This window comes from Kogia breviceps, chromosome 3, assembly GCF_026419965.1.
Source record: "Kogia breviceps isolate mKogBre1 chromosome 3, mKogBre1 haplotype 1, whole genome shotgun sequence".
NCBI classification, from domain to species: Eukaryota; Metazoa; Chordata; class Mammalia; order Artiodactyla; family Physeteridae; genus Kogia; species Kogia breviceps.
Genome location: NC_081312.1, coordinates 28330217 through 28357813, shown reverse-complemented (window position 1 = coordinate 28357813; position 27597 = coordinate 28330217). Strand labels below are relative to the sequence as shown.

At 37.7% G+C, this 27597-nt stretch overlaps 1 protein-coding gene across 7 annotated transcripts in view; it reads left to right on the top strand.

Moving 5' to 3' along the window:
• Positions 1-27597, top strand: part of LIN52 (lin-52 DREAM MuvB core complex component) — a 208304-nt gene that overhangs the window by 83714 nt on the left and 96993 nt on the right. The window contains exon 6 of one of the 7 annotated variants that reach the window (XM_059055926.2): positions 18270-18322. The exons of the other annotated variants lie outside the window; for them this stretch is intronic. Coding sequence (XP_058911909.1) covers positions 18270-18307 — 38 coding nt within the window. The 3' untranslated portion in view covers positions 18308-18322. Of the gene's footprint in view, positions 1-18269; positions 18323-27597 lie in introns of those variants that run through there. 7 annotated transcript variants of the gene reach the window in all.

Here is a 27597-nt window from a genome sequence, read left to right as displayed (position 1 = left end):
AGACTCATATATCCTGGCTAGTTTTAATTAATTTTGCAAGGAAGATGCCAGGAGAAGCAGTATTAAATGCTTTCTTATAATCAGGTTCTTTCATCTATTGGGTTCTTGTCAGCCACTAATCTTGTAATTTTATCACAGCAAAATCCAAAAGTTTCTCTGCAGTAGTTTGCTCTTGCTCTTCAGTGCTCGGTACTCATGGTTTGGGTAACCTTATATTTATGGTTGTCTTATTCAGAATTGATGTTGGGGAATGTCTTTAGATTTATAACAGTAATTGCTGGAATTCATTTTTTAACATTAGAATTTGGGAATCGGCTTTACTTGGTATTGCATGCATTCTCTTTATTTGGTCTTTGGGGCTGATTGTATTAACCAGAATCTAGTCAGGAGTAATTTGAACAGGGAAAATTTTAAATAAATAATTGTTAACTAAGTGAAAGTGGTTAACTTATAAAGGGGTAAAAGAAGACTCTAAGGCGTATAGAGGTAGCAACTGCAGAAAGCTCCTGCCCCCTCACCCCAAGCAGAAGGAGTGAACACAGAGGAACTTAGAAACTTAGAGGAGATCTCCACAAGGCAGAGATTCAGACCTCTGAAGAGAGGACATGCTGCCCACTGCCAGAGGGTACCCTGTTGGTGAATGCAGGAGCAGCCACCCGTGAGGTGGTGAAGAATCTTAGCTTGGGGGCACTGAACTGAGGGCAGGCATTGGCAAGGTGACTATTGCTGGGACCCCCACCTGCCAACCTGCTCTTCCTGCACAGAAAAACCACACATTGTAAGAAGGAAGAAAAGTTCCTTCTTCCTGCTTCAGCCTTGCAGTCTCCCACCTGTCTATTGGCAAGCTTAACATCGAACCACCTGACAGGAGAAACGTAGCCTGCTGCAGGGTCCAGTGCCAGTATCACAAAGCAGGGCAGAGAAGGGGAGTTAGGAGAGGAGAGGTAATAAATGAATAACTGGCACAGGGAGTAAAAGCTTTGTGAAAAGTTAAATCTTATAAAGTAAATGATTTCATTTTGTATCATGAATAGTTTTTGTTTTGTTAATAGATGTTAATTTCTCTCAAAGGAGGGTACACCTGTAACTTTCACAGTTGGCTGGGTAGCATTCACCACCTGGACAGTGCCATCTGAGCCAATGATTGACTTAGCTATAAATTTCCCTCAAAATTCTGTTGACTACTTTTCATGAAGGGGTTTGATAAATATTAATCAATAGGTTTTAACAAACTTCCCCCCCCCAAAAAAAAAGTCTGGTAATTTTTGTTTTGGAAGACAAAACAAATGTGAATGTGAATAGAAGATGGCTCTTCCAACCTTTTAACCACATTGCATTCTCCTAATTTCCTTTATGACTAATTCTCTCTTCTAACCATTTCATTTTCCTTGAACTGTTACAATTCTCTCCCAGTTGTTTTTAGCCACATTGAGCCCTCCTGTTCCTGACTTCTTTAGCATCCAATTATTATTGATGCTTGTCTTCCCAGTGAAATTGTAAGACCCTTGCTGTCTGGGACCATGCTTTATGCTACCTTTGAATATTACAAAACAGTGTGTCCAAATTCCTGTTGAATAGATGGAATCTTATATTTACAAATGAGAAGTGGAAACACAGCCTTCAAAGCAATCAGAGAACAAAAGGGTACTTACCAATTTTTTTCTTCATTGCTACTTATTCAGAAGCTATCCACTGTCTCTTGCTCTTTAGAAAGACCATAACTAACATTAGGAATGTAAAGACATAACCAAGGTAGGAGTGGGGAGCATGACAGAACAGTTGGAATCATGGAGAAAGCTGGAAGTATGTATAGTGGAAAATAAATTTGGGAAGAGAATGCTTCCAGGGTAATGATGGTTTTAATGCACACATTTGTTTTCCTTTCCCTCCCAAACCCTACTAAAATAATTAAAAAAAAAAAAAAAAAGATGTGAACCCTCAGGAGAAAAGAGAAAAGAGGTCAACAGCATCAAAATTTTGGAAACTGGTAGGCATGTGAACTTAGGAGACCTAAGAAAAGCAGTCCTAAAGTGAGGAAAGCCAAGAACCAAGACAGTTCACACCTCACAATACTCCAAGAGGCTAAAGATTGATACTAGGTGGAGGGGGGAGATAGTTTAAATAAGGGGGATTAATTAAAGTCTGTTTAAGAAGGAGTCAGATGCCTAGATCACCTGCTTTATTCTTTCCCACAAAAGACTGGAGCTTTATTCTCCAGAGACAATAAAACAAAGTGGTTCCTCAACTGGAACCAACCAAGGATGGAGGTTCTACCACAAATGTAGTGAACTATGCCCACTGCATGCTGAGACCACCCCTCCCTCCACAGCCAGGCTTCCACCCTTCATTCAGAAGGTTGGAAGAGACTTCTGGGGAATCTGACCAGCCCAAGTAGAATAAAGACGCTGATACTGAAAGTTCTACAACTAAAAAGCCTGGTCACACTGCAGTGAAACTCACAGTCAACATGCCCAACTCCTACACTCAGACGTTTCAAGCAGCTTTTTAGTCTTTTGTTCTTACATATGAAAAAACAATGAAAGATTGTCAACATTTGAGAAGAGCCCCTAACATAAAAAATAAAGACCAAAAGCAACAAATGGAAAAAATCAACTAAGAGAAAACAGACTGTGCCAATCTGTCTCATTAATATCCTCAGACAGATAAGGTATTGCAAACGTAATAGGAACAGATGCTATTAAAAAGGACCATACAGAGAACAGGAAAGAGCTCATGGAAATTTAAAAATATGATAGAAATGAAAAACTCAAAAGTTTCCAGAGTTGAAGTTAAGGAAGTCTTCCAAAAATAGAGCAAACAGACATGAATTAGAAAAGAGAACCAATCTATGAGAGCCAAAAATCTGAATAATAGGAATTCCAGAAAGAGAGGAAAAGGGAAACATAAAGGACATCATTTATGAAATACTTCAAAAAAACTTCCCAAACTTGAAGGACATATGTTTCCAGTCTGAAAGGTCCTGACAGTTACCACCAAAATAGATGAAAATAGACCTAATCCAGGACACATCATTTCATGATTTCAGAACTCTGAGATAAAAGAGAAGATCCTGGAAGTTTCTAGAGAAGACAAAAAGTAGGTTTCATACAAAGGATAGGAATCAGAATGTCTTCAACATTGGAGACCAGCAGAAAAATATCTTCAAAATTCTAAGGGAAAATTATTTTCAAGTGAAAAGATGAATAACGACATTTTTTAGATATGGAAGATCTCAAAAAATTGACCTCTGATAAACTCTATGCACTATTGGCACTCATGCACCACCCATGGGATACAGAAAACAGGTGAGAGAGGAGGAATCCAGGGTTATTGCTGTGCACCAGGCACACAGGACAGACTATCTGGAGACTTCTTCAGGAAGATGAAATTGATAAATTACATGATGCATCTCAATATCTTAAGATTTTGACAACAGGCAGTGATAGAGTCTGTGGTTGAACTAGAGATAAATACACAGAAAACTAAGCAACCTAAGAAAACTCAGGGAAAACAAAAAGATATGCAAGAAAGGAAAGGTAATCATAGTTTATTACATGGGTTAGCTATAAGTAGCATTTATATAATCATAATAATGTAGAAAGTGAATATTGATCTAGGTAAAGTTACAATATATAACTCTGAGGGACTTCCCTTGTGGCGCAGTGGTTAAGACTCCACATTCCCAGTGCAGGGGGCCTGGGTTCGATCTCTGGTCAGGGAACTAGATCCCACATGTATGTCACAACTAAGAGTTCACATGCTGCAACTAAGAGCCCACATGCCTCAACTAAAAGATCCCGCACGTGGCAATGAAGATCCCACGTGCTGCAACTCAGACCTGGTGCAACCAAATAAATTAATAAATGTTTTAAAAACATACATATAACTGAGAAGAGGGGAGGTGGGATGCTTGCATATATATTGTGAGGAGTTAAGGTGGAAGGATGGGAAAAGGAGCTAAATCATCACTTTCTATATTGGGGGAAGTCAATAGATAATGCCTCAAATTGAAAAATCGAGAAATAGTAATACAAGCATATTATTTAGTCATTTAGAGACATAGAGGTAATAATACAATATAATCAGCTAAACAGGGTAACAATGGTTCCCACTGAGGAGTTAAAGGTGAACTGCAGTTTTTCATAACAAACCTTATAGAATTATTTGATTTTTGAGACATGTACATCTATAACTTTAATTTTGGAAAAAATAACTTAATTGTTAAAAATAGGTGAAATAGGTAGTAGAAAGGACAGACTGGATGTTGCAACATTTAGAGAGACAAAGCTAAATAATGTTTAATAGGAAAATAAATGGAAACTGAACTGAAACACGAAATGTATATGAATAGGCCAAAAATAAAAGTTGTATACTTCTCTTTGTTGATGAAAAGGAAGCTAATTATTTTGAATGAAAATGTTATTGCTTACATATTTTCAGTTTTTGTGTTGTAAAATCTGCATGCTCAAACTTACTTTAATCCAAAATAAGTAATTCACAGTTTTTGGGTGGGAAGCAACTGTATTTCCACCCCATGATGAGAAATAGAACCCACAACTCAAGCCCTCAGCAATATATTGGTAACATGATTTGATTAAGGAGTTTCACTCCTTTCCATATTATCCCCCTTGATATAAGTGGTACCCTTCTGAATATTTAGTTGGATTACAGTCCAGTTGGGAAAAAAATTAAATTTTATGCTAATTTCCATTATTAGGGTCTTCTAAATATTGACCTCTGGTAACTGTTAGGTTTTGGTGGATGGAATTTTATTTTTTAACATGTCATTGAACTGTATATTTAACGCTAGGTCTGTGTGATCTCTCTGGGGAGAGTGGAATTGATGGATCCTTTTTCTAACAGTCCCTCATGACCTGTCAGGAGAGCAGGTGTTGCTGGGATGGCTCTTGCATTCAGGAGTCATAGTGCAAATCGGATCAAGGCATATATTCCCAAAACCACTTAGGCTAGTGTCCCTCATGGGGAACAAGCCAACATTAGCTTCCTATGCTTTAAAAAAAAAAAAAGAAAGAAAGAAAAACTAATTATCAACCTACAGCAAATGTCATTCAACTCAAATCCCTGAAGGATAAAGGCATAGGTGACAAATGTTCCTGGAGAGAGGGTTGAGCTGTCACTTGTCTTCTTAATGGATCATCCATGATTGGCTATAGAATCACATGCTGTTTCTCCTTATTATGTTTCATCTGAAGAATTACTGAATATCTGCAAGTACAAAAGAATTGCACAATTTCTATAAACCTCTTGGGTTTGAACAGAATCCTAGTGTCAAGGAAGATAATAAGGAGTTAGTTTTATTGCTCTTAAAGTATTCAAGGAGCAGCTGTCTATTGAGTTAGTTGTCCCTAATACTACACCTATTTTTCCTTACTTTTGATTAGATTCATTACATCCCATTTGCTCTGCATTGACTACACATGGGCATTTATCCATGTCCCGTTTCAGAGGATGGAGGTAGGAACAATGCGGAGAAGTTAGAAAGAGGTTTGTTTGTTTTGTTTTTGCCACAGTATTAAGGATGTACTTTCCAAATTTCCAGAAATTAAATGGACTCTCAGAAAGTACCAAGTTCACCATCATGGAGAACTCTCAGGCATAGCTCTGTGACCAGCGTTGGAATGTTACCAGATACTGTTTAGGATTAACTGGGAGCTTAGGTTGGGTGATCTCTATTCTTTTCAACTATTAAGAATTAAGGATTCTATTCTTTTTGCTTTCAAAAGATCTACAAAATAGACAGCTAGTCTCCATGTTGCACTGCTCCAGTTTTACAATATTTCTGTTTATTCCTAATCTTATAGTCCTCCCTATTTTAACAGTTGTTATTTGTTAATAGGGGTAGCAATGCTATTGGTACTTTCCTTGAATTAGTAAATGTTCTGATAGAAAAATTAGCCAGTTTTTCAAACATCATTTAGAGTAAAAGGAAATGTATTTAATCCAAAGTTTCAATGACTTGAGTTAGGTAATAGGAGGAATTTCTGGACAGACAAGGATGTTAAAATTTGAACAGAAGTATGAAATTGCCTGTTCTACTGACCTTTGAAAGTAAAACAGATTTTCATATCTGGGATGTCTCATTGTCTTAAGCCTTACCTCAGTGACTGATTCTGAAATATCTTCTTTTCCTACATTCTCAGAACAATTTTTTCTCTCCTTTCAAGAGAAATTCCTATTTTATTGATACTAGGAATACCTAGATTATCTTAAGTGAACCTTCTTCTCTTTCTCTTAATACCTAAGTTCTTTGTCTCTGTTTTCTCATTCTTTTTCCTAATTCCAAGAGGTGTCCTTCTTATCTGAGAATTGTCCCCTTTTTTTCTGTGTATTCTATTTTCTGTTTTCTGGTTGATTTCTAAGGAACCTTCAACCTTTTCATGCTTATTTCCTCTCTCTTCAGCATCATTAGTCTCTTCCTCCTACAGCATCCAATTCAACATGTCCAGGGGAAGGGAGCTTATTTCCATTGCTAGACAAAATTATCCCACAAAATTCTCCCTTCTTTCTGACTTCTCTTAATTTATAGCCATAGTTGTTACTTAAGATGTTAGTAGCAAATTTTAAAAGAGCAAATTTCTCTCACACATAAATAGTTCAGTGTATTTAAAGAAATCTATCATAGTGCTCTTTGAATAAATTCATTCATGTAGCCAATCATGTAATTCAGTTGTTTCACAGTTATTAATTGAGCTTATCCTATGCCTTGGGCACTGTTAGATTCTAGGGCCTCAAAAATAAATAAGACGTGAGGAAGTCATCTCCCAGTGAAAGACATGCATGTAATTAAGTAATTATAGTTTAGTGTAAAAGAAGTTTGTATGTGGTTCATGGCTGACATGAGGAAGGGAATAACCAACTTTGCCTGTGTGAGGGTTTCAGGAGAGGCTTCGTAGAAGAGACACCTGAGGCTGAGTCTTGAAGAGTACATAAAAATTTGCCAGATGGATATAAAGCAGTATAGGAATCCGGAAGAAGGGAGAATACAGAAGAAACTATGGGCCAGTCTAAGTAACTTGAATAATATACATAGGCACAGAAGTATGAAATCAGATGGTACATCTGAGGAAATGCTAGTTGTCCCTGAGTAACTAGAGCACTGGGAGACTAGCAGGAGATGGCGTTGTCCATTAGTAAGCTCCATGAATGACAGTACCTTTTCTGGCTTATTCATTATTGTATCCACATTACCTAGCACATAATAGATGCTTAGTAAAAAATCTGATTAAACAAAGAAATAAAGAGGTAGGCAAGAGCCTTGTAAACATGAAAGAGGACTTAAAACATTATTCTGAAGATTGTTGGAAGTAATTGAAGATTTCTTTTTAAACCAGGGAATAATATGGTTAGATTTGGCTATAAGAAAGTCACTTTAGCTGGCATATAGAGAGTGGTTTTGTAAGAGAGTAAAGTTTAGATTGGGAGATCAGTTAGGTTATCAGTAATAGTCCAGGGATGAGATGGAGAGGACCTAAACTAAACTGGTGAGGCAGTAAATGTAACTGACATGAGACATTTGGGTTAGAGACTCAATAAGATTTAGTGACAGATTGAAGATGGGAGTGAAAGAGAAGGATCCAGCATGATCTTCCCTAGTTTCTAATATGGGTGACTTGGTAGATTTGCTCCCATTGCCTAGAATTCGGATACAGAAGATAAAGGAGGTTTGAAGTGGAAAGATAAAGTAAATAAAACCAGTCTTTAATTTCCTGTTGTGGCAGTTTTGAGATACTACTCTGGTTACCTTTCTTTGGATATAGCTTCTAGTTCACCAACATTTTTCTTATAAAATGACAATGAAAATTGAATACAGCACTCTAATTGTGGACTGATTCCTGAGCAATCCAATATTGTTTTCTGCGATCTGGAATCTGCATCTAATAACAGAAACTAAGATTTTTGTTTCTTTGTTAGCACTTGGATCTCCCAGATTTAGCTCAAAAGGGACTTGAAAATCAACCAAAAACCCAAGGTTTTTCAGTTATTAAATCATGTGCCTCCTCATATCCTGCACAGTTTTTCTTGTAATTAAATATCAGATTTTACAGTTATCCAATAGCCTTTTCTAGCCTCATTACTCTTTGCACACTTCTCTAACTTCTGGGAACCTGTACTTCCAGGCTGTATGCTTTCCTCTGAATCTTTAGCTGTGAGTATTTCTGAAGATTGTACCTCATTTCTCTTTCCCAAAGCACCCTATGTCTTTGTCCTTTTTGTGACTGCCATCTGGAATGCCTTGGCCCCTCCTTTACACTTGTCCACATCTCATTCACACTTGAAGCCCAAATCAAGCTTAATGCTGTGAATTTTTAGTCCTTACTAGTGCTATTTCCATCTTTGGGCTCCTATAGCACTTATTCTTTACCTGTCTTATGGCCCTTGTCATATTTTGCCTTAATGGTCATTTAACTGTTTTGGTCTGCTGTAAACATTCTTAGAATATCTTCTATATTATCAAAATATATTCTTTGTAAGAGAGAATCAAGTTTTTATGTTATAGGTTATTTGCCTTGATAACTTAATAAGTTCTTGTAAAGGTAGGTGAATGAGTTATAGAACCTCCTGAAATCTTTATCAGCTGTGTATTCATAAGGTTTTTATAGATTGCTCCAATCTATAAAATATAATAGGTTGAAATTATATATATACATATATATATAAAATAGCTTGAAATTCCATCGTACCTTTCAAATAGGATTTTCATTACACTAGAAAGCTTCTTGCTGCCCTCTTCTGAAAAGCTAGGTAATACTGCCAATTAACAATGCTCAGAAAATTTAATTTTCATCTAACTTCTACTAAGATCAGCAGTTTTCACATTTTTAGAATTTTTATATCTTCTACAGATTCTCAAGCATAATTACTGATGAGCATTGCTTTTCTTTTTGTGTATATCCATGGTGAATATGAAGCATTAATTTATTTGATTACCTGCCAGAATTTATAGTGCTCATTTTGCTTAATTACCAACCCCAAAGCAAAAGAAAATAAAAGTAATTCTTGGTAAGATAAACTTTACAGTATCCTATTTAACATTTTAGAAGTTGCTTTGGAGTTTAAATGTTCCATTTTCTTTCTGCTTAAAAACAGAAGAGATTGAAAAGTTAAAGTGGTGAGGTTTTGGGGGGGATTTTTAAATAAGACTTGATAATAAAAATGGAATAATTAATAGTATATACCGTAAGCTCCCCTTCTCTTCCTTCCTCTCCTAAGGTTGAGTAATCTCCAGTCCTTTACCTTTTCTGAAAACCCGCTCATCTTGCTACAAACCATAGGAAAGATAATAATCATTCTGGACTTATGCTTGTTATTAAAATCTCTATGATATACATAAAATCAGATGAATTTCACTCACTTAAAAATGAATTAGGACTTCCCTGGTGGTGCAGTGGTTGGGAATCCGCCTGCCAATGCAGGGGACATGGGTTCGAGCTCTGGTCCGGGAAGATCCCACATGCCACGGAGCGGCTCAGCTCTTGCGCCATGACTACTGAGCCTGCTCTCTAGAGCCCGCGAGCCACAACTACTGAAGCCCACGTGCCACAACTACTGAAGCCTGTGTGCCTAGAGCCTGTGCTCCGCAACAAGAGAAGCCACCGCCACGAGAAGCCCTCGCACCGCAACGAAGAGTAGCCCCCGCTCGCTTCAACTAGGGAAAGCGCGTGCACAGCAACAAAGACTCAATGCAGCCAATAAATAAATAAATAAATAAAATCTTTAAAAATAAATTTAAAAAAATGAATTAGTGGAGCAATTCTGCTCAACATGAATAGCAATAGAAACTATAGAAATGGATATAAGCTACCTAAAAGGAAGCACCAAGAGAAAAATATTGAAACAAAATTATATAACCTCAGTGGAACAACATCAAGCAGTCTAACATATGGGTAATTGGAGTCCCAAGAAAAGTCAGGTGGAGGCCAGAAAAAGTATTTAAGAAAATAAATGGCCAACCCACCTCCTAGAGAAATGGAAATAAAAACAAAAATAAACAAATGGGACCTAAGAAACTTAAAAGCTTTTGCACAGCAAAGGAAACCATAAACAAGACCAAAAGACAACCCTCAGAATGGGAGAAAATATTTGCAAATGAAGCAACTGACAAAGGGTTAATCTCCAAAATTTACAAGCGGCTCATGCAGCAAGTGGTTAACTATCTAGATTGATCAAGTAAAAAAAGAAAGAAGGCACAAATTACCAATATCAGAAATGAAAGGAGGGTATATCATTTTATATCCTACAGACAGTAGAAGGATAATAAGGTAACTTTATTCCAATAAATTTGATAGCTTGGATGGAATGGACAAATTCCTTGAAAGATGCAAATTTTCAAAATTGACTCAAGAAGATATGAAAAACTTGAATAGCTCTACATCTAACAAAGACATTGCATTTGTAATTTACAACCTTCTCACAAACAAAACTTCAGCCCAGGTGGCTTCACTGATAAATTCTATTAAACATTTTTTTCCTTCCAGTTTTATTGAGATATAAGTGACATACAGCACTATATAAGTTTAAGGTGTACAGCATAATGATTTGACTTACATACATCATGAAGTGATTGAGTACAAGTTTAGCGAACATCCATCATCTCATATAGATACAAAATTATATTAAACATTTAATGAAGAGTTAGTAGAAAATAGAGGAGGAAAAAAGGATTCCCCAGCTCATATTATGAGGCCAGCACTATCTTAACAGCAAAATCAGACAAAGATTAGAAAATCAAACTACAGATATTACCTCATGAATATAGATGCAAAAATCCTTAACAAAATATTAACAAGTCCATTCCAGCAATATGCAAAATAATAATAATACATCATGATCGAGTAACTAGTAAAATAAGGAAAGAGGAAGAAATTAAGGCATACATATTGAAAAGGAAAAAGCAAAACTGTCTTTATTCACAGATGACATGATTGTTTACGTAGAAATCTAAGGAATCTACCAAAAAGCTACTAAAACAAGTAATAAGTTAATTAAAGCAAGATTTCCGGACACAAAGTACAAATATCAAATTTTATTTCTATATACCAGCAATGAACAGTTGGTATATGAGTTTTTTAAAACAAATACAACATGAAATTCTAAGGAATAAATTTAGCCAATGTGTGTAAGACATGTATACTGAAACCTACAAAGCATTGCTGAGAGAAATTAAGGATCTAAGTAAATGGAGGTATACACCATGTTTATGGATCAGAGGCTAAATATTGTTATCATGTTAGTTCTCTCTAGATTTATCTGTGTATAGTCAATGCAATTCCAATCAAAATCCTACCAGGCCTTCTTGAGAAATTGAAAGCTGAATGATTCTAAAGTTTATATGGAAATGCAAAGGACCTAATAACCAGAACAATTTTGAAAACAACACAATGTTGGAAGCTTCCCTTGTGGTCCATGTGGTTAAGACTCCATGCTTCCAATTCATGGGGCATGGGTTCGATCCCTGGCTGGGGAACTAAGATCCCACATGCTGCACAGTGTGGCCAAAAAATTAAAAACAAAACAAAAAACCCCCACAATGTTGGAGGATTTACACAACCTGCTTTCAAGTCTTACTGTAAAACTACAGTTATCAAGATAGTTTGGCTTTGACATAAAGACAGGCATAGAGATGAATAAAACAGGGTAAAGCGTCCAGAAATACACCCATATATATGTAACCTAAGTAAATGTCATGAATTAGAAGGAAAACAAAAGCCATTACACTAAAAACTTTTTTTAAAAGTTTTCTAAAAAGTAATGAACAGTCATTATGTGAGTAAAGTCTGCATTGACATAGACCTGGAATTTGGAAAGTGGATTTAGACCGAGTATCTCATGTGTCTTTCATTTTAATTCTTAAAACAAACTTAAATCACATTTCTTGGGAAGTTTATGCCTGGAATGTTTGAAATACAGATTGCTGTTTCTTCTCCCTGGAGCACTTTGTCCACTTCCTTAGCCCTTTTTCTGCGCTCCTGTTCATCCCTCTATTACAGCCAATATCAACTTATATTATTAATGATGTATATATTTCTAGTCTGTGAACTCTCTTAGGTCAGGGACCATCGGGAAATAACTGTAGCAGGCTCTGGAGTTAAGGCCACTTGGATTCTAATCCTGTCTCAACCACTTATTAGCTGTTTAAACTTGAGCAAATTATATAACCTCTCTGTGCCTCATTTGTTAAATGGGAATGATAAATCGCTCCTATTTATAGGATACTGTGATGATTTTGAATAATAATGTGTTAAGTGCTTTGAATAGTATCCAGCATATAATCATCATTCGGAAATGTTAGCCATTGTGGTTCTCAGCCATTCAGCAGCAGACTCTTCCCTGGGTGAGCTCTAAATTTTGAACAATGTGTAATAAACGTGTTAACATTACAGTGATGCCAGTTAGGTGGAATTTAGGACTGAGCAGATTTTATAAATGTGTGGAGCAGAGAACAATTTGTTTTGAGTAAGAGGTAAGAAGCGTAATGTCAAGTCAGCACCAAGGATGGCACTAATTAGAACAAGTGAGAACTCTGCTTCACCAATATATTAAGAATGTGTTCAGATCAGAAAATGATCCTACTCAAATAGCCACACAGGACTGAAGGGCAACCAAGTAACTAGTGTGACAATTTTATGGCCCCTGTGAGAAATTATACTATACAAATAACTGTGTACTGATTTTCTCAATCTTTTAATCGCTTCAAAATGTGAATACAAAAAAGTGAGCATTACTAATCCTATATGAAGTTGTGTTCAATAAGTACATATTGAATGAACCAATTTTTAAAAAATGGAACCATCAGTATTATTCTTTTTTTTTTTTTTTTTTTTTTTTTGTGGTACGCGGGCCTTTCACTGCCGTGGCCTCTCCCATTGCGGAGCACAGGCTCCAGACGCACAGGCTCAGCGGCCATGGCTCACGGGCCCAGCTGCTCCGTGGCATGTGGGATCTTCCCGGACCGGGACACGAACCCGCATTCCCCCGCATCGGCAGGCGGACTCTCAACCACTGCGCCACCAGGGAAGCCCAGTATTATTTTTATCTTCAGAGAATAGCACAATAATGAGCACATGGAAAGTCTACAATTAAATGCTTTTGTGTAAATAAAATTATCTTTATTGCTCATGATCTGAGTTAGGATTGATAATTCAGTTATTACATTTACCCAATTATTTACATATACTGAGGATTACTTAGTTTTCATAGAAATCTTAATCTTTCATTTCATGGATTTTGATAGTTTAAATATATAGCTTTGTTAAATGCTTTTGCATTTAATGCATTTGCATTAATCTAATCTACTTATATTAAATTTAATTGCATTCTGACTTCCTGGGATGAATATTTAGTCATTAAGCAAAAGGAACATTTTTCAAATAATTATTCATAGTGTCTAAGTAATCCAAGTACTATACTTATTTTAATTCAAAATATAGTATCTTTGCTTTCAAAAAGTATATAAATACAAATTCTGATATTAATCTGAATTTATTTTTTAAATTTATTTATTTATTTTTGGCTGCGCTGGGTCTTCGTTGCTGCACGCGGCCTTTTCTCTAGTTGCGGTGAGCAGGAGCTACTCTTTGTTGCGGTGCGCGGGCTTCTCATTGCGGCGGCTTCTCTTTGCTGCGGAGCATGGTCTCTAGGCATGCAGACTTCAGTAGTTGTGGCACACGGGCTCAGTAGTTGTCGCTTGTGGGCTCTAGAGTGCAGGCTCAGTAGTTGTGGCGCATGGGTTTAGTTGTTCCTTGGCATGTGGGATCATCCCGGACCAGGGCTCAAACCCATGTCCCCTGCATTGGCAGGCAGATTCCCAACCACTGCACCACCAGGGAAGTCCTTTAATCTGAATTTAAACAATTGAATTTATGAAGTATATTTTCTCTTGAAGTATATTTGCAGTAATGTCCCAACAGCCAGTTTTATCAAGAATGTTGATTAGTTAGACTTTCAGTTAGTTCTTTAGCAAGAACAAGTCCAGGAGGAAAGGGCTATTTTTCTTTGTGCCTCAGGGTAGAGGTAAGAGCTGGATGCTTATGTCTTCAGTGGAGAAACCCAGGTTCTGTTAGCTTGTATCTTCCCTGTGCGAAGCCTCTTTATCAGGGGTTTAACTTGAATCCAAGGGAGTTTTTGTTCTTCTGCATTTAATTTTTGCACAGCTCTACACATCACCCATTTTTATAAAAAGAGCATTATTGAGATATTTTACACAAACTATAAAATTCATCCATTTAAAGTGTACACTGCATTTTTAGTATGTTCATGGAAGTGTGCAACCACCATGACAATCTAATTTTGGAATATTTCCATCACCCCAAAAAGAAACCCCATACCCATTAGCGGCCACTCCCATTCCCCCGACTCCACTTCCCACTCCCCAGTCAGCCCTAAGTAATCACTAATCTACTTGTTGTCTCTGGATTTCATTCCTTTTTATTGCCAAATAATATTCCATTATATGGATGTACCACATTGTTCATCAGTTGATGGACATTTGGGAATTTCCACTTTTTGGCTGTTATGAAAATGCTACTTTTGAACATTTGTGTGCAAGTTTTTGTGTCATCATCATTTTAAACTTCCTTTTGATGTGGGCGTGTGTTTGTGTATTATAAATTTATAAACTAAAATAAAATAAAATGTGGTTTTTAGATGGAATTATTTCAGGTTGATCTTACAAGCACAGGATATTTAACTCATTAGGATAGTATTCTCCACCGTGGACTTTATAAATTATTTCTTCTGAATAAGAATAAATAAAGCCTTTAAAATAAAAGCATGGTAGCTGTCTCCATTTTTTAAAATATCTTGCGAAAATGTCAATCTACAAAAAGAAACTAGACTTAGGAGCAAGTCACTTGACATAACTGTTGCTTGGTTGTTGACTGTCACAGCTTTTTGCTTAACCAAATACAGTGAATAGTTATAATTGGTTTAGTTTCTGCCAAATTTTGGATAGGTCAAATTTGTTATTTGTGATTTAATTTCTTAAAGCAGGGCCATTTCTTATACTACTTTGGTATCCACGAGAAATCCCAAATGATGCTGGGAATTAAGAGGGTACTTAAAGCTTATTTTAAGATCTATTTTGTAATGTTCACTTGCATTTTACACTGGTGGCCTAGCGGAAAGCATTTAAAAAGGAGCTGTCCTTAGCTTGCCGGGGTGTTCCTAGATAGTATATTCCTAAAGGGTCAGTTCAAATATCACTCCTTTTTTTTTTTTTTTTTTTTTTGCAGTACGCAGGCCTCTCACTCTTGTGGCCTCTCCCGTTGCGGAGCACAGGCTCCGGACGCGCAGGCTCAGCGGCCATGGCTCATGGGCCCAGCTGCTCCGCGGCATGTGGGATCTTCCCGGACCGGGGCATGAACCCGTGTCCCCTGCACCGGCAGGCGGACTCTCAACCGCTGCGCCACCAGGGAAGCCCATCACTCCTTTTCTAAAGCTTTTCCTGTCCATCCAACCCAAACCTTCTGCAGAATTAATTATCCCCGTGTCTGTCTTCATAATGTGTTATATACTCCTCTTATAGCTTGGATGACATTACTTGATAATTATTTATTTTCCAGTCTGTCTTCTGACAGATTCTCAAGGAAAGTTAAGGATTGTACTATAACCTTAACAGTAAGCATAATGCATGGCACTAAAGATAGAGCTGAAGTTTTGGTAAAAATTCTAATCCTTAGCTGAATTTTAATTTCTCCCTTTGTTGCTCATAGAGCAGATAGTCTCTCTCTTCTACTTGGAATATGATTTTTTTAAATTAATTAATTGATTATTTTTTGTTGCATTGGGTCTTTGTTGCTGTGCGCAGGCTTTCTCTAGTTGCGGTAAGCGGGGGTTACTCTTCATTGCGGTGTGTGGGCTTCTCATTGCAGTGGCTTCTCTTGTGGAGCATGGGCTCTAGATGTGTGGGCTTCAGTAGTTGTGGCACACGGGCTCAGTAGTTGTGGCTTGTGAGCTCTAGAGCACAGGCTCAGTAGTTGTGGTGCACGGGCTTAGTTGCTCTGCAGCGTGTGGGATCTTCCCAGACCAGGGCTCAAACCCATGTCCCCTGCATTGGCAGGCAGGTTCTTAACCACTGTGCCACCAGGGAAGCCCCTCTCTTCTACTTTTAACTTTATGGTAAGAAATATGTTTTATGATCATAATTTTAATAAAATTAAAATTTTATTAGTAATTCTTTTAGTAATGAATTAGAACTGCCTCTAGAGTTTCTGATTCAATAGATCTGAGATGGAGACCTGACAATGTGTATGTCTAATGTGTTCCCAAAGTGACGCTAATGTGTTTGGTCTAGGGACCACACCTTGAGAACCACAGATACAGGTAATAAATGCTAACTAACCTTCCTGAAAACCTCTACTATATTGAAATAAGATCTGTTCCTGATTTCCCCACCTAACTTTCTTTTTAAGGTCTTGGGGGGAAAAAGTACTCCATAATTGCAAAGCTCTCTACAAGTATGTACACAGAGCACAATTAAGCTGTTGATGAGCAAACTTTAGTGCCCAAAGGAGGAGGGGAGGGTTTTTCTAAGGAAGATTGGTTGATCTCTCTTGGTGTCTCATTATCTGCAAGCATAAGAGTATGTAATGGGTGAGCAGTTAGAACTTGTTGACTAGCTGATGAAACTAGTTTAGAACTCTGACCTTTGATTTTGAGGCCAGTGGTCTAGCATCTATAAAATGCTTCTTTTCACTTTCGCTTCTTTATTGGTTTGAATGCAAATAAAATTAATGAAAAAGATATTTTAACTTTAATTATTAAGCAATATAGTAAATGTTTATATAGTATCTAACCATATTTCCCCTTCTATTATATTTTGCCATATTCATCACACATAAGTTGTTTTTAAGATCCTAAATTATGACCTGTACTATCAATGAAAGAGTGTTTTTTTCATTCAGTACATGCCTATTATTATGTTAACTATGTATAGGTTAAACTCTGGAGTTTCAGTGAAGCAGACTGTTATACACAGTATAATATAATTTTCTGGCTGAGGATATTTTTGTGTTCTAATTCTTTTATGTTAATAATTCACAAATGTTATAAATAAGATTTTTCAGAAACATCAAAACTGGATATTTTGAAAAAAAAGGTTAACTAGCTGTAATTTCTACTCACAAGGAAAATAACCACTACCATATTGTTATGGACCTGGGCCCTTGGACTCTTTATTCAACAGAAATTGATAAGAGGCCAGATGAGAATTCCAGTCAAGGCTTTATTGGGGCTCGTGCTGCAGTACAAGGGAGTAAAAGCAAGAGACAGGTACTCTTGCTCTCTCCCTGAGAGGAGCTGCTTGGGTCCTTAAAAGGGGTAACAACAGGGGTGGGTCCATGGGTTGGGCAGGAGGTATAGCTTAGGTGATCTGCCCACCCCTTTAGTGGTGCCATGTACAGGGATCCTGCACAGTGCCCTGCTTTTGCTCTCAGCACCTCAGAAATGGCAGTTGGTTTGTGCCCTTTTTGAATCCTGTTGGTCATAATTGCCCCAACTGTGCATGTGTGCAGTTGTTTTTAGTCCCTTGTAGTTTCTTTGTATTCTGTCACTCAAAGAGATGTTAGTCCAGGTGCAAGCACTCCAGTAAAAGGTCCCAGGTCCCAGCCTATCTCAATATGACTTCCTAAGTAGACACGTCATGCAATCAAGTTCTTACCTTGATGTGATGTGGTTTTAAAAGAAATTCATAATCAAGTAAAGACAGTAATTGTTGTACATTTGTACTACTACATTATTTTAGAGGAAAAAGAGGATTTTTAAATTAAGCCTTACTGGATAAATACTATATATTGAGTATTTTTTCCAAGTCTGTTAGGGAAAATATCTTTAAAAGTGTCTACCATTGATGAACTTATTGTCTGGTCAAGTTGAAAACATGAACCATACATATGTGAAACCACAATGCCAACAATTAAAAATCAAATTATCAGGTAGAACAAGTAATTTGTGTTAAAATTGGATAAATCGTCATCTGTGAAGTAAAAGAGTGATCAAAGTGAAGTAGGATTATTGAGGTCATTTATATTCACAGTTGTTGATAGTATGAGGAAAAACTAGCTGAAATTTAACTGGACTAGTGAACGTTTAGATTAAGCTATTCCTTTTGTAACTTTGTTTAGATTAAGCTATTCCTTTTAGCTATTGGACTGGCCTCAGCCTTAAAGTTAGGCTTGCTACCAACCCTAAAGCTTTTTTAAAAAATTTTATTGAAGTATAGTTGATTTACAATGTGTTAATTTCTGCTGTAGTGACCCTAAAGCTTTTTCTGAGAAGATTCAATAAATGAGTAACTTGGACTTTCCTGGTGGCATAGTGGTTAAGAATCTGCCTGCCGGGCTTCCCTGGTGGCGCAGTGGTTGAGAATCCGCCTGCCGATGCAGGAGACACGGGTTCGTGCCCTGGTCCGGGAAGATCCCACATGCCGCGGAGCAACTAAGCCCGTGAGCCATGGCCGCTGAGCCTGTGCGTCCGGAGCCTGTGCTCCGCAACGGGAGAGGCCACAACAGTGAGAGGCCCGCATACCGCAAAAAAAAAAAAAAAAAAAAAAAAAAAAAACAAGAATCTGCCTGCCAATGCAGGGGACATGGGTTCGAGCTCTGGTCTGGGAAGATCCCACATGCTATGGAGCAGCTAAGCCCGTGCGCTACAACTACTGAGCCTGTGCTCTAGAGCTCACGAGCCACAACTACTGAAGCCTGTGAAGCCCGCACACCTAGAACCCATGCTCTGCAACAAGAGAAGCCACCGCAGTGAGAAGCCCACGCACTGCAACAAAGAGCAACCCCTGCTCGCTGCAACTAGAGAAAGCCTGTGCGCAGCAATGAAGACCCAATGCAGCCAAGAATGAATGAATAAATATATAAATAATTAAATAAATAAATGAGTGGCCAAAGACTCATTCTCTCCACCTCCCAAAGAATTTTTTAGAAGCAAAATGTTGAACCAGAGAGCTTCCCTCATAGCTATTTTATGAATAAGTTGAAAATTGTGCTCTTAGATTTGTCAGTATGATTTCTTAAATAAGAAAGGTTGGAAGGCAGCAGCTTATTATTATTAGGCTTAACCTGAGTTAGATTTGGTAGAGTTTAAAAAATATGTAATCTGCTTTTGATTGTTTGGTCATGTGTAATTTGTTCCTCATACAAAGAATTTAACGATGGAAATAAACATTCATGGCATGAAAAGTCACCCCCTTTCTACAGCTTTTCCTGTCCATCCATTTCCAAGTCCTCTGCAGAATTAATTATCCCCATCTCTGTTCCCTGGCCTACTCTTCATTGTATTATGATATGTAGTGATAATGAGAAAAAGCTGTATTTCCAGAGAAGCATTTGGTGAAGTTTTCTGTTTACTATGGAGATTTTCCAAGCATATACTAACTAGAAAGAATGCTATAATGAACTCCACATACCCATCCCCAGCTTCAATAATTGTCAACTTTCTGCCATTCTTGTTGTATCTCTGCCCCCTTATATCACACTTTTTGTTGTGGTTGTGTTGTTGGCTGGAGTCTTTTAAAGCAAATCCTAGTACAATGTCATTCATAAATAATTTAGTATGTATCTCTAACCAAGAAGGCCTTTAAAAAACACACACAGGGCTTCCCTGGTGGCACAGTGGTTGAGAGTCCGCCTACCGATGCAGGACACACGGGTTTGTGCCCCGGTCCGGGAAGATCCCACATGCCGCGGAGCAGCTAGTCCCGTGAGCCATGGCCATTGAGACTGCACGTCCAAAGCCTGTGCTCCTCAACAGGAGAGGCCACAATAGTGAGAGGCCCGTGTACAGCAAAAAAAAAAAAAAATATATATATATATATATATAATACATTATATTAATATAATACATTATATTAAATATAATACATTAAAATACTATTTAATGTATTTCTAGGTATTATAATCATTATTGTTTTTGACACTCAAAACTGTCCCATCTTTAGTTAGTAGACACCCCTTTATTCTGACTTCTGTGTCATTTGACATGACCCTAGTAATCTTTGGTAACTTCCTTCCTTTCAGCGTGTCAAGATATTCTTTGTTCATTTACTTCAGACTTAGAATCTTATCCATTTCTCCAAGGAACCCTGGGAGTATAAATCTTCCTTTTAGTAGAAATCTAAGTACTAAGAGTATTAATTGGTACTGGACTGTCATTGCTTCTGGGCCTTTTCCATGGACAGGGTTGGTAAATGAGTTGTTGTTTTGTTTTTTAAGAGAAAAAGAAATTGTGTTCCTACCAATATGCCCAGTTCAAATTAAAGACGTTTAAGTGTTTTAATTTAATGTATTCGATTTTTAAAATTTTAATTATATTGGAGTTTAGTTTATTTACAATGTTATGTTAGTTTCGGGAGCATGGCAAAGTTATTCAGTTATACATATACATATATTCATTCTTTTTTAGATTCTTTTCTCATATACAATGTATTTGTTTTTTGTTTGTTTGTTTGTTTTTGTTTGTTTTGTTTTGTTTTTGCGGTATGCGGGCCTCTCACTGTTGTGGCCTCTCCCGTTGCGGAGCACAGGCTCCGGACGCGCAGGCCTAGCGGCCATGGCTCACGGGCTTAGTTGCTCCGCGGCATGTGGGATCTTCCCGGACCGGGGCACGAACCCGTGACCCCTGCATCGGCAGGCGGATTCTCAACCACTGCGCCACCAGGGAAGCCCAATGTATTTGATTTTATAATAGTATGTCTTTTACTCTGGAAATCTTGATTTCTAATAACTAACATAATTATTTATGTTTTAACCCACAGTGAGACTAGCATCAAAAGAACTAACTACATGTAGCAACAAGACTGCTGAATGCAATTTAAGATTTCTCTGTGCCTCATTTATATCTTTAGGATATATACTTGTAGGGATATATAGTCAGAATATGTCTTTTAGAATTATTTAAACTTTTGTACTGTGTGGTAATTGCCAAATTTTAGAGATTCAGTTTATTTCCATTTTTAGAGATTGCCATTTTTCTATTTAGTGAATTTTTTAATGTATAAAATATTTATATGGTGTCCCAAAGTAAAACGTATAAAATAAGGTGCATCCAAAGTGTCTACCTTCCACCTCTATCCTACCCCCTCTCTTTTTCCTCTTCTAGGTAACCATCTTTATTAGTAAAAACAAATACTAAACTTTATCCTTCCATTATTTCTTTTCAAAATATAGGTAAATATACTTGTGTATTTCTCCATGTCCTAATTTACCACATAAGGTAATATACTATACATAGTGTTCTGCACCTTGCTTTTCTTCCGCTCAGCAGTATGTTCTGGAGATCGCTCCATATATATAGGTCTCTTCTTCATTCCTTCACACAGTTGCACAGTACTCTATAATATGGAGTCCCTTCCCTAAAAATGGACATTTGAGTTGTTTCCAATCTTCAGTTATTACAGATAGTGCTGAAATGAATAGGAATATGAATACCCTATTTAATATTTTTGCTGGTGTATGTTTGGGTAGCTACCTAGAAGTAAAATTGCTGGGTCAAAGGGTAAAAAACATAGGTAATTTTACTAGAACAAAAATTTCTTATGCACAGTGTTGAATTAAGAATTGAAAAGGAAGCAGATTTCCTCTTTCCTCATATATGAATAAATTATTTCAATAGATATATAGTTGACCACCTCCCATGTGCCTGGTATTGTTCTAGTTGCTGGGGATAGAGCAGGAGGCTCTGTAGAACTTCAAGGAGCGTGAAGGGAAATAAAGTTAATTTCAGATTTTGGTAAGTGCTGTGAAGGAAGTAAATGTGTTGATATGAAAGAAAGTAACCAAGAGGACTGACTTTGGATAGGGTGGCCACAGAAGTCCTCTTTGAAAAGGTGATGTTTGAACTGAGATTTGACAGATTAAAAAAATGATTAACGCTGCCATTTATGGACTTTCCTACTATACGCCAGGCAATGTAAAGGATTTTCATAACTCATTTTATCTCACAAGACTGCAAAGTCTATTTTATAATTACATTTTATAAATGAGAAAACTGATGCTCATAAGAATAATTTGCTTAAGGTCTTAACACCTGTAAATGGGGGTGTGGGGGCTGGGATTTGAATCAAGGCTAGACCCATCTAATTCCAAAGCCAGGTAAGAGAAATCCTTTTTACTGTATACATTGCCTCTCTTAACCAGAAAGAAAGCAGAGAATACCGAGTTAACATAATAAATGGTTTAGACTCTTGTTTTAACCTGGCAGAAATACAGTGTTTTGTTTTTTTTCTTTTAAAGCACTGTTCACATTTACTACTGAATGATTACAAATTCAGAATACATATGCTTGTTTTCTTTGGGAGTATTTGTTATATAGCGAAATAGAAAAACATGTCTTCTTGTCCAAGCTAGGTAAAACAATTTCAATATCTGTTTTTATTGTTTTCGACTTAATGATGGTTCTCTGTTTAAAATACCGTAGCAAGAACCTAGGGGCAGGACAGGAATAAAGACGCAGATCTACCAGAGAATGGACTTGAGGACACGGGTAGGGGGAAGGGTAAGCTGGGACAAAGTGAGAGAGCGGCATGGACATATATACACTACCAAATGTAAAACCGATAGCTAGTGGGAAGCAGCTGCATAGCACAGGCAGCCACATAGCACAGGGAGATCAGCTCAGGTGCTTTGTGACCACCTAGAAGGGTGGGATAGGGAGGGTGGGAGGGAGGGAGACACAAGAGGGAAGAGATATGGGAACATGTGTATATGTATAACTGATTCACTTTGTTATAAAGCAGAAAGTAGCACACCATTGTAAAGCAATTATACTCCAATAAAGATGTTAAAAAATAAATAAATAAAATTTTTTAAATAAAATAAATAAAATAACCGTAGCAAAGATATCCCCCAGATATTTCTAGCCTATTAAAATAATGCACCTTCTAAGTATCCTATTTATTTATTTCACAAATATTTGTTAAAATCTATATTCAAGGTACTTTACAGTGTCTATTTGAAATAACTTCATTAAATGCAATAACCAAAACATTCAAGGGACTTCCCTGGCGGGCCAGTGGTTAAGACGCTGTGCTTCCACTGCAGGGGTTGCGGGTTAGGTCCCTTGTCAGGGAGCTAAGATCCTGCATGCCTCACAGACTGGCCAAAACAAAAACAAAAACACATTCAAGGTTCTGTAAATACCCATAAAATTAATCTTAGGGGGAAATTTTTTCTTGTGCCAGCACTTACTGAGCACTTAAATGAATTGTCTTAAGTCTCATACAACCCACTCAGATAGGTACTAATCCCCCATTTTACAGATGAAGGAACTGAGGCACAGAGAGGCTACATAATTTACTGTAGATCACCATCTAATAAGTGATAGATTCAGACCAAAGTTCAAGTCCTATGCGATCATAGGTTTTTCTATATCATATATATTAAAAGGTCATATCAAACAACAAGAAAGTAGGGAAATATATTCTTCCTTTATGGTGAGTTAAGTCCATACTACCGTCTGATGAACCATGCGTGAAGATTCATAGACATTTTCTTCAGTGTCTTAAACTGGAACTACCTGCAGTTAAAAGTCAGATTCTAATTTTACAAACAAGGCCACCTCTAACAAAATTACAATAAAATGATCTTATTCCCAGGCTTAAAGAAAACTTCTCCAGTAACTATAGGAGTGCTTGTGGTATCAAGACAGTATCTTATATCTCCATGTAAGTCATATGCAAAGTGATATTGTGGTGAAAAAATAGTGGCATGAATAATACCTGCTCACAGCCCAAGACATTTGATATATCTTGGGCCTCGGTGTTTGGCGGATTTTGCAATTTTATGAGCAAGATTTGTATTTTTTTAAAGTTCTGTATTTCTCTGTGTTCTACTTGATGTCAAATCTGTATTCTTAGACCGTAGCGTTTCATTAAAAAAAATAAATAATCTCAGCCCCTCCTCCCTCTCCTCCCCCTCCCCCCCACACTCATTTCGTATAATATGGTAATGATATCACCGTAGCTGTAATTACGGGTCATCTTCATTTCTTTCATCTCTGCCTGTTCTGATGGCTTCATTCCTTTGACGGAAAAGATTTGGCTCTGGGTGCTGTGATTATTTTGTTAAGCGTTATTCGAATAGACAGGAGTGAGAGAAATTAATCAATCCAAATGCAATTAGCATCATGTTTAACCCAGTGATGGACGTCTCAAGGTGAAACAGCCAGGGGAGTTTCAGACATTATTATTCAATCCAGTGGTTCTTATCTAAATTATAATCAAGAGAGGTTTTTATTGGCTCCGCAGCATGAAGATGTAACTCTTTCCCTGCCCTGTGGGTCAAGAAGACTGGGGCCTCCATCCTCTGTAGACGTTTGCTGCTGCCAGCACCTTGAGGTGGGGATGTTCCAAGCAGGAGGATTTACTTAATATCCAAGTCCTTTGAAATTCATCTATACTGTGATCTCCGTCTGATTTTCCTGGGAGTGGGATATTGCCTGTGAATAAATTACTCTAACTTGGGGCAAAATATTTTGTGTCCTGATGAAGTCAGTTTGACTAGTTGTTCTTTCTTAACCTTACATGATAGATTATTATTGCTGTACTCACTTTATGAATGAGGAAATTAAGACTGTGTGAAGCTACTAGCCTTTGGTCACAATAAGTGTTTCACCACGATGTATTACTATGTAAAGGCCCTGAAGTGTGAATGTTCTGCAAAAATTTATGAGTATTTAATAAAAGTTTGCCCCGAGTGTATTAATCCATTGCTTTGATCTCATTGCCTTTCGTTCAACTGAGTTTACCCTTGGAAGTGGAACCAAGTGAAATAGGCCTGTGAGGCCCTCTGAAGAGGAAACAAAATACAAATAAGTTTTTAGGTCTCATTTCTTGAACACAAATCTTTGGGGTTTGTTGTTATTGTTTTGGTTTGGTTTTTAGTAGGGAGAAGGATGATAAAAAGGATTGAATATTTGAAGTCTAGTCTTGTTTTGCTCTTGAAAGAGGGCAGAGGAAGGAGAGTTGATGGAGAAACATAGGCTTTCACCTGAATACAGCATTTTTCAAATACCTGACAATTAAGATTCTTCTACTTCTTTCAGCCTTCAGGCATCATGGATGACACTTCCCGTATTTTATGTTCCTGCTTGATGGTTTCTATTCTGAGAATAAATCTGTTGGCTGGATGTTTCTGTCCTTTTTTTTCCCCCTGTTGTGAAAAGCCATTAAAATTATTTTCCGTATTGGAACTGTCCAAATGCATTTACCTGTACATTGAGTCCTGGTTTTTCTTTTTTATATTACTTCTTGGATAAAACATTCTCTGGAAGTGGCCCTTGCTATGAATTGAAAAAAAAAAATGTTTGACATAAAATTATCTTTTCCTGAATTCACTGGAGAGAACACGGTTCTTAGCCACCCCACTCGTTTGGAAGAAAAAGTCATGTTAGAGAGACAAGACACTCAATAGAAAGAGAATCTGGGAAGTGTGCCCCAAAAAGGGTTTTCTGAGAATTCTTAGGATGAAGATTTTCATAGTCAATGATAGTTTGGTCATGGATGTAGCATCCAGACTGTTTTTTTCTTAGATATTATTTCATTCTCAAAGAATTTTGGGCAAAAGCCTAAGGTTCTTCTGTCTGCCTTCAAATGCTGCTTTTATATATTTTAGAGAAAAGTGAAATTTCTACCATAAAATCTTTTTTAAAATTTTATTTATTTATTTATTTTTATTTTTGGCTGCGTTGGGTCTTCATTGCAGTGCACGGGCTCTAGGCGCTTGGGCTTCAGTAGTTGTGGCTCACGGACTCTAGAGTGCAGGCTCAGTAGTTGTGGTGCATGGGCTTAGTTGCTCTGCGGCATGTGGGATCTTCTTGGACCAGAGCTCGAACCTGTGTCCCCTGCATTGGCAGGCGGATTCTTAACCACTGCACCACCAGGGAAGTCCCTCTACCATGAACTCTTAACTTGAGTGGACTCTCCCACAAGAGTTGACTGAGAATGGTCAGTAGACTATATTACAATTACACCATTTTCTGAGGGCCACCAAGTATTCAAATGAGGTCCCAAGAGAGTTCCTTCTCATCCAGGAACACCACGCTCAGTTCATAGCACCTTCTGCTTTTGACAGTGGCCCCAGCCACTCTCATATCAGAGGCATTATAAAGTGCTTAGTCCTTGACTTGAATTATTGATCACTTAGTGATAGGTTTTTGCGGAGGTCTGAACTGGAGCATGGTGAAGAATCTCAGTCTGGCAGCCTGCCTGGAACTGCTCTGCTGTACGCCGGCCCTATGCCGGAGTGACAGGAAAACTTCCTCATTCCTGTGAGAGAGAAATCAGCACTGTAAATCACATTGGCTTCCTTTGTTCTCCTCTGATGTACCAAGGTACCTGTGAACAGCTAGCTAGCTCCATCTCAAAGGCCACTTCTCATTTATTTGAATTTTCCCTAATACCTTGTACATAGTAGGTAGGCTCTCTACGTGACTAACTTAACTATTCATCCATCCCCTTCATGCTTCTCTCCTGCATAGCACACACTCATGACTAGGACATCCCTCAGCGGAATTAGAACGCCTTCAACTAAAAAATAATTGTTAAAAAAAAAGTCAAAACTGTAATCATAACAAATGGCATCATTTCTACAAAACACCTTCTATAAATCTAGTCAAATAGATAACCTTTTAGCACATTGATTTAAACCAAACTAACTAGGGTTTTATGTGCTCCTTTTTGCTAGAAGAAGCTGCTGGTGTAGTTAAGGAAGGTCGCTGCCTCTAACTAGTACCCAGGTTTGAACCTCCAGAGCATACATGTTACACAGATGCAAGTCAGGCATGTTTCCCTTTGTTTTACATTTGAGAGCCTTTAAAAAAGAAATAGTTCATCCTCTTTTTGCCACTACTGGTGCTGCTTGTGTGCGCATTCAGTACTGACCTGGTACCTTTTCTCTTTTGTGAAATGGCAGCTGCGGAGACTCTGTTGTTTCCCATGACCGATGGAAAACCCAAGGAAGGAGTCAAGGCTAAGAACAACGATCATATTAATTTGAAGGTGGCAGGGCAGGACAGTTCTGTGACGCACAGATTAAGATTAAGCATACGCCACTTAGTAAACTAATGAAGGCTTACTGTGAATGACAGGGTTTGTCAATGAGGTAGGTCAGATTCCAGTTTAATAGGCAGCCAATTCATGAAACAGACACACTGTGAGAGCAAAATAACTTACTGGATTATGAAAGAGAAGGGCTGAATGAGCATGCCACTAATGGAGGAGGGGGCGCTGTCATGGAACCAGCATTCTGCACCAGTTGTTGTCGATCAAAACATAGCATTGGTCATATAGCTTAAAAAAAATAAAGGGAATATGCTCGTGTACATCACCAGTTACTTTAAGTACAGTAAAGGAGTGAGGAAAGGGTACATGGAAGAACAGAGAAATCCATACTATAGTAGCCAAGATGCCGTCAGTGTGTTCCAGCAGCAGACAGGAAGTGTCTGCTATGAAGGGAACTTGCCCTTTACTCCAGATCTCGGTTCCCACAGACCAAGAAGACATTCGCAGTTAGAAGACTGCAGTTTGGTTCTCCCACATCCTGACTACTACAGTATGGATTTCTCTATTCTTTCATA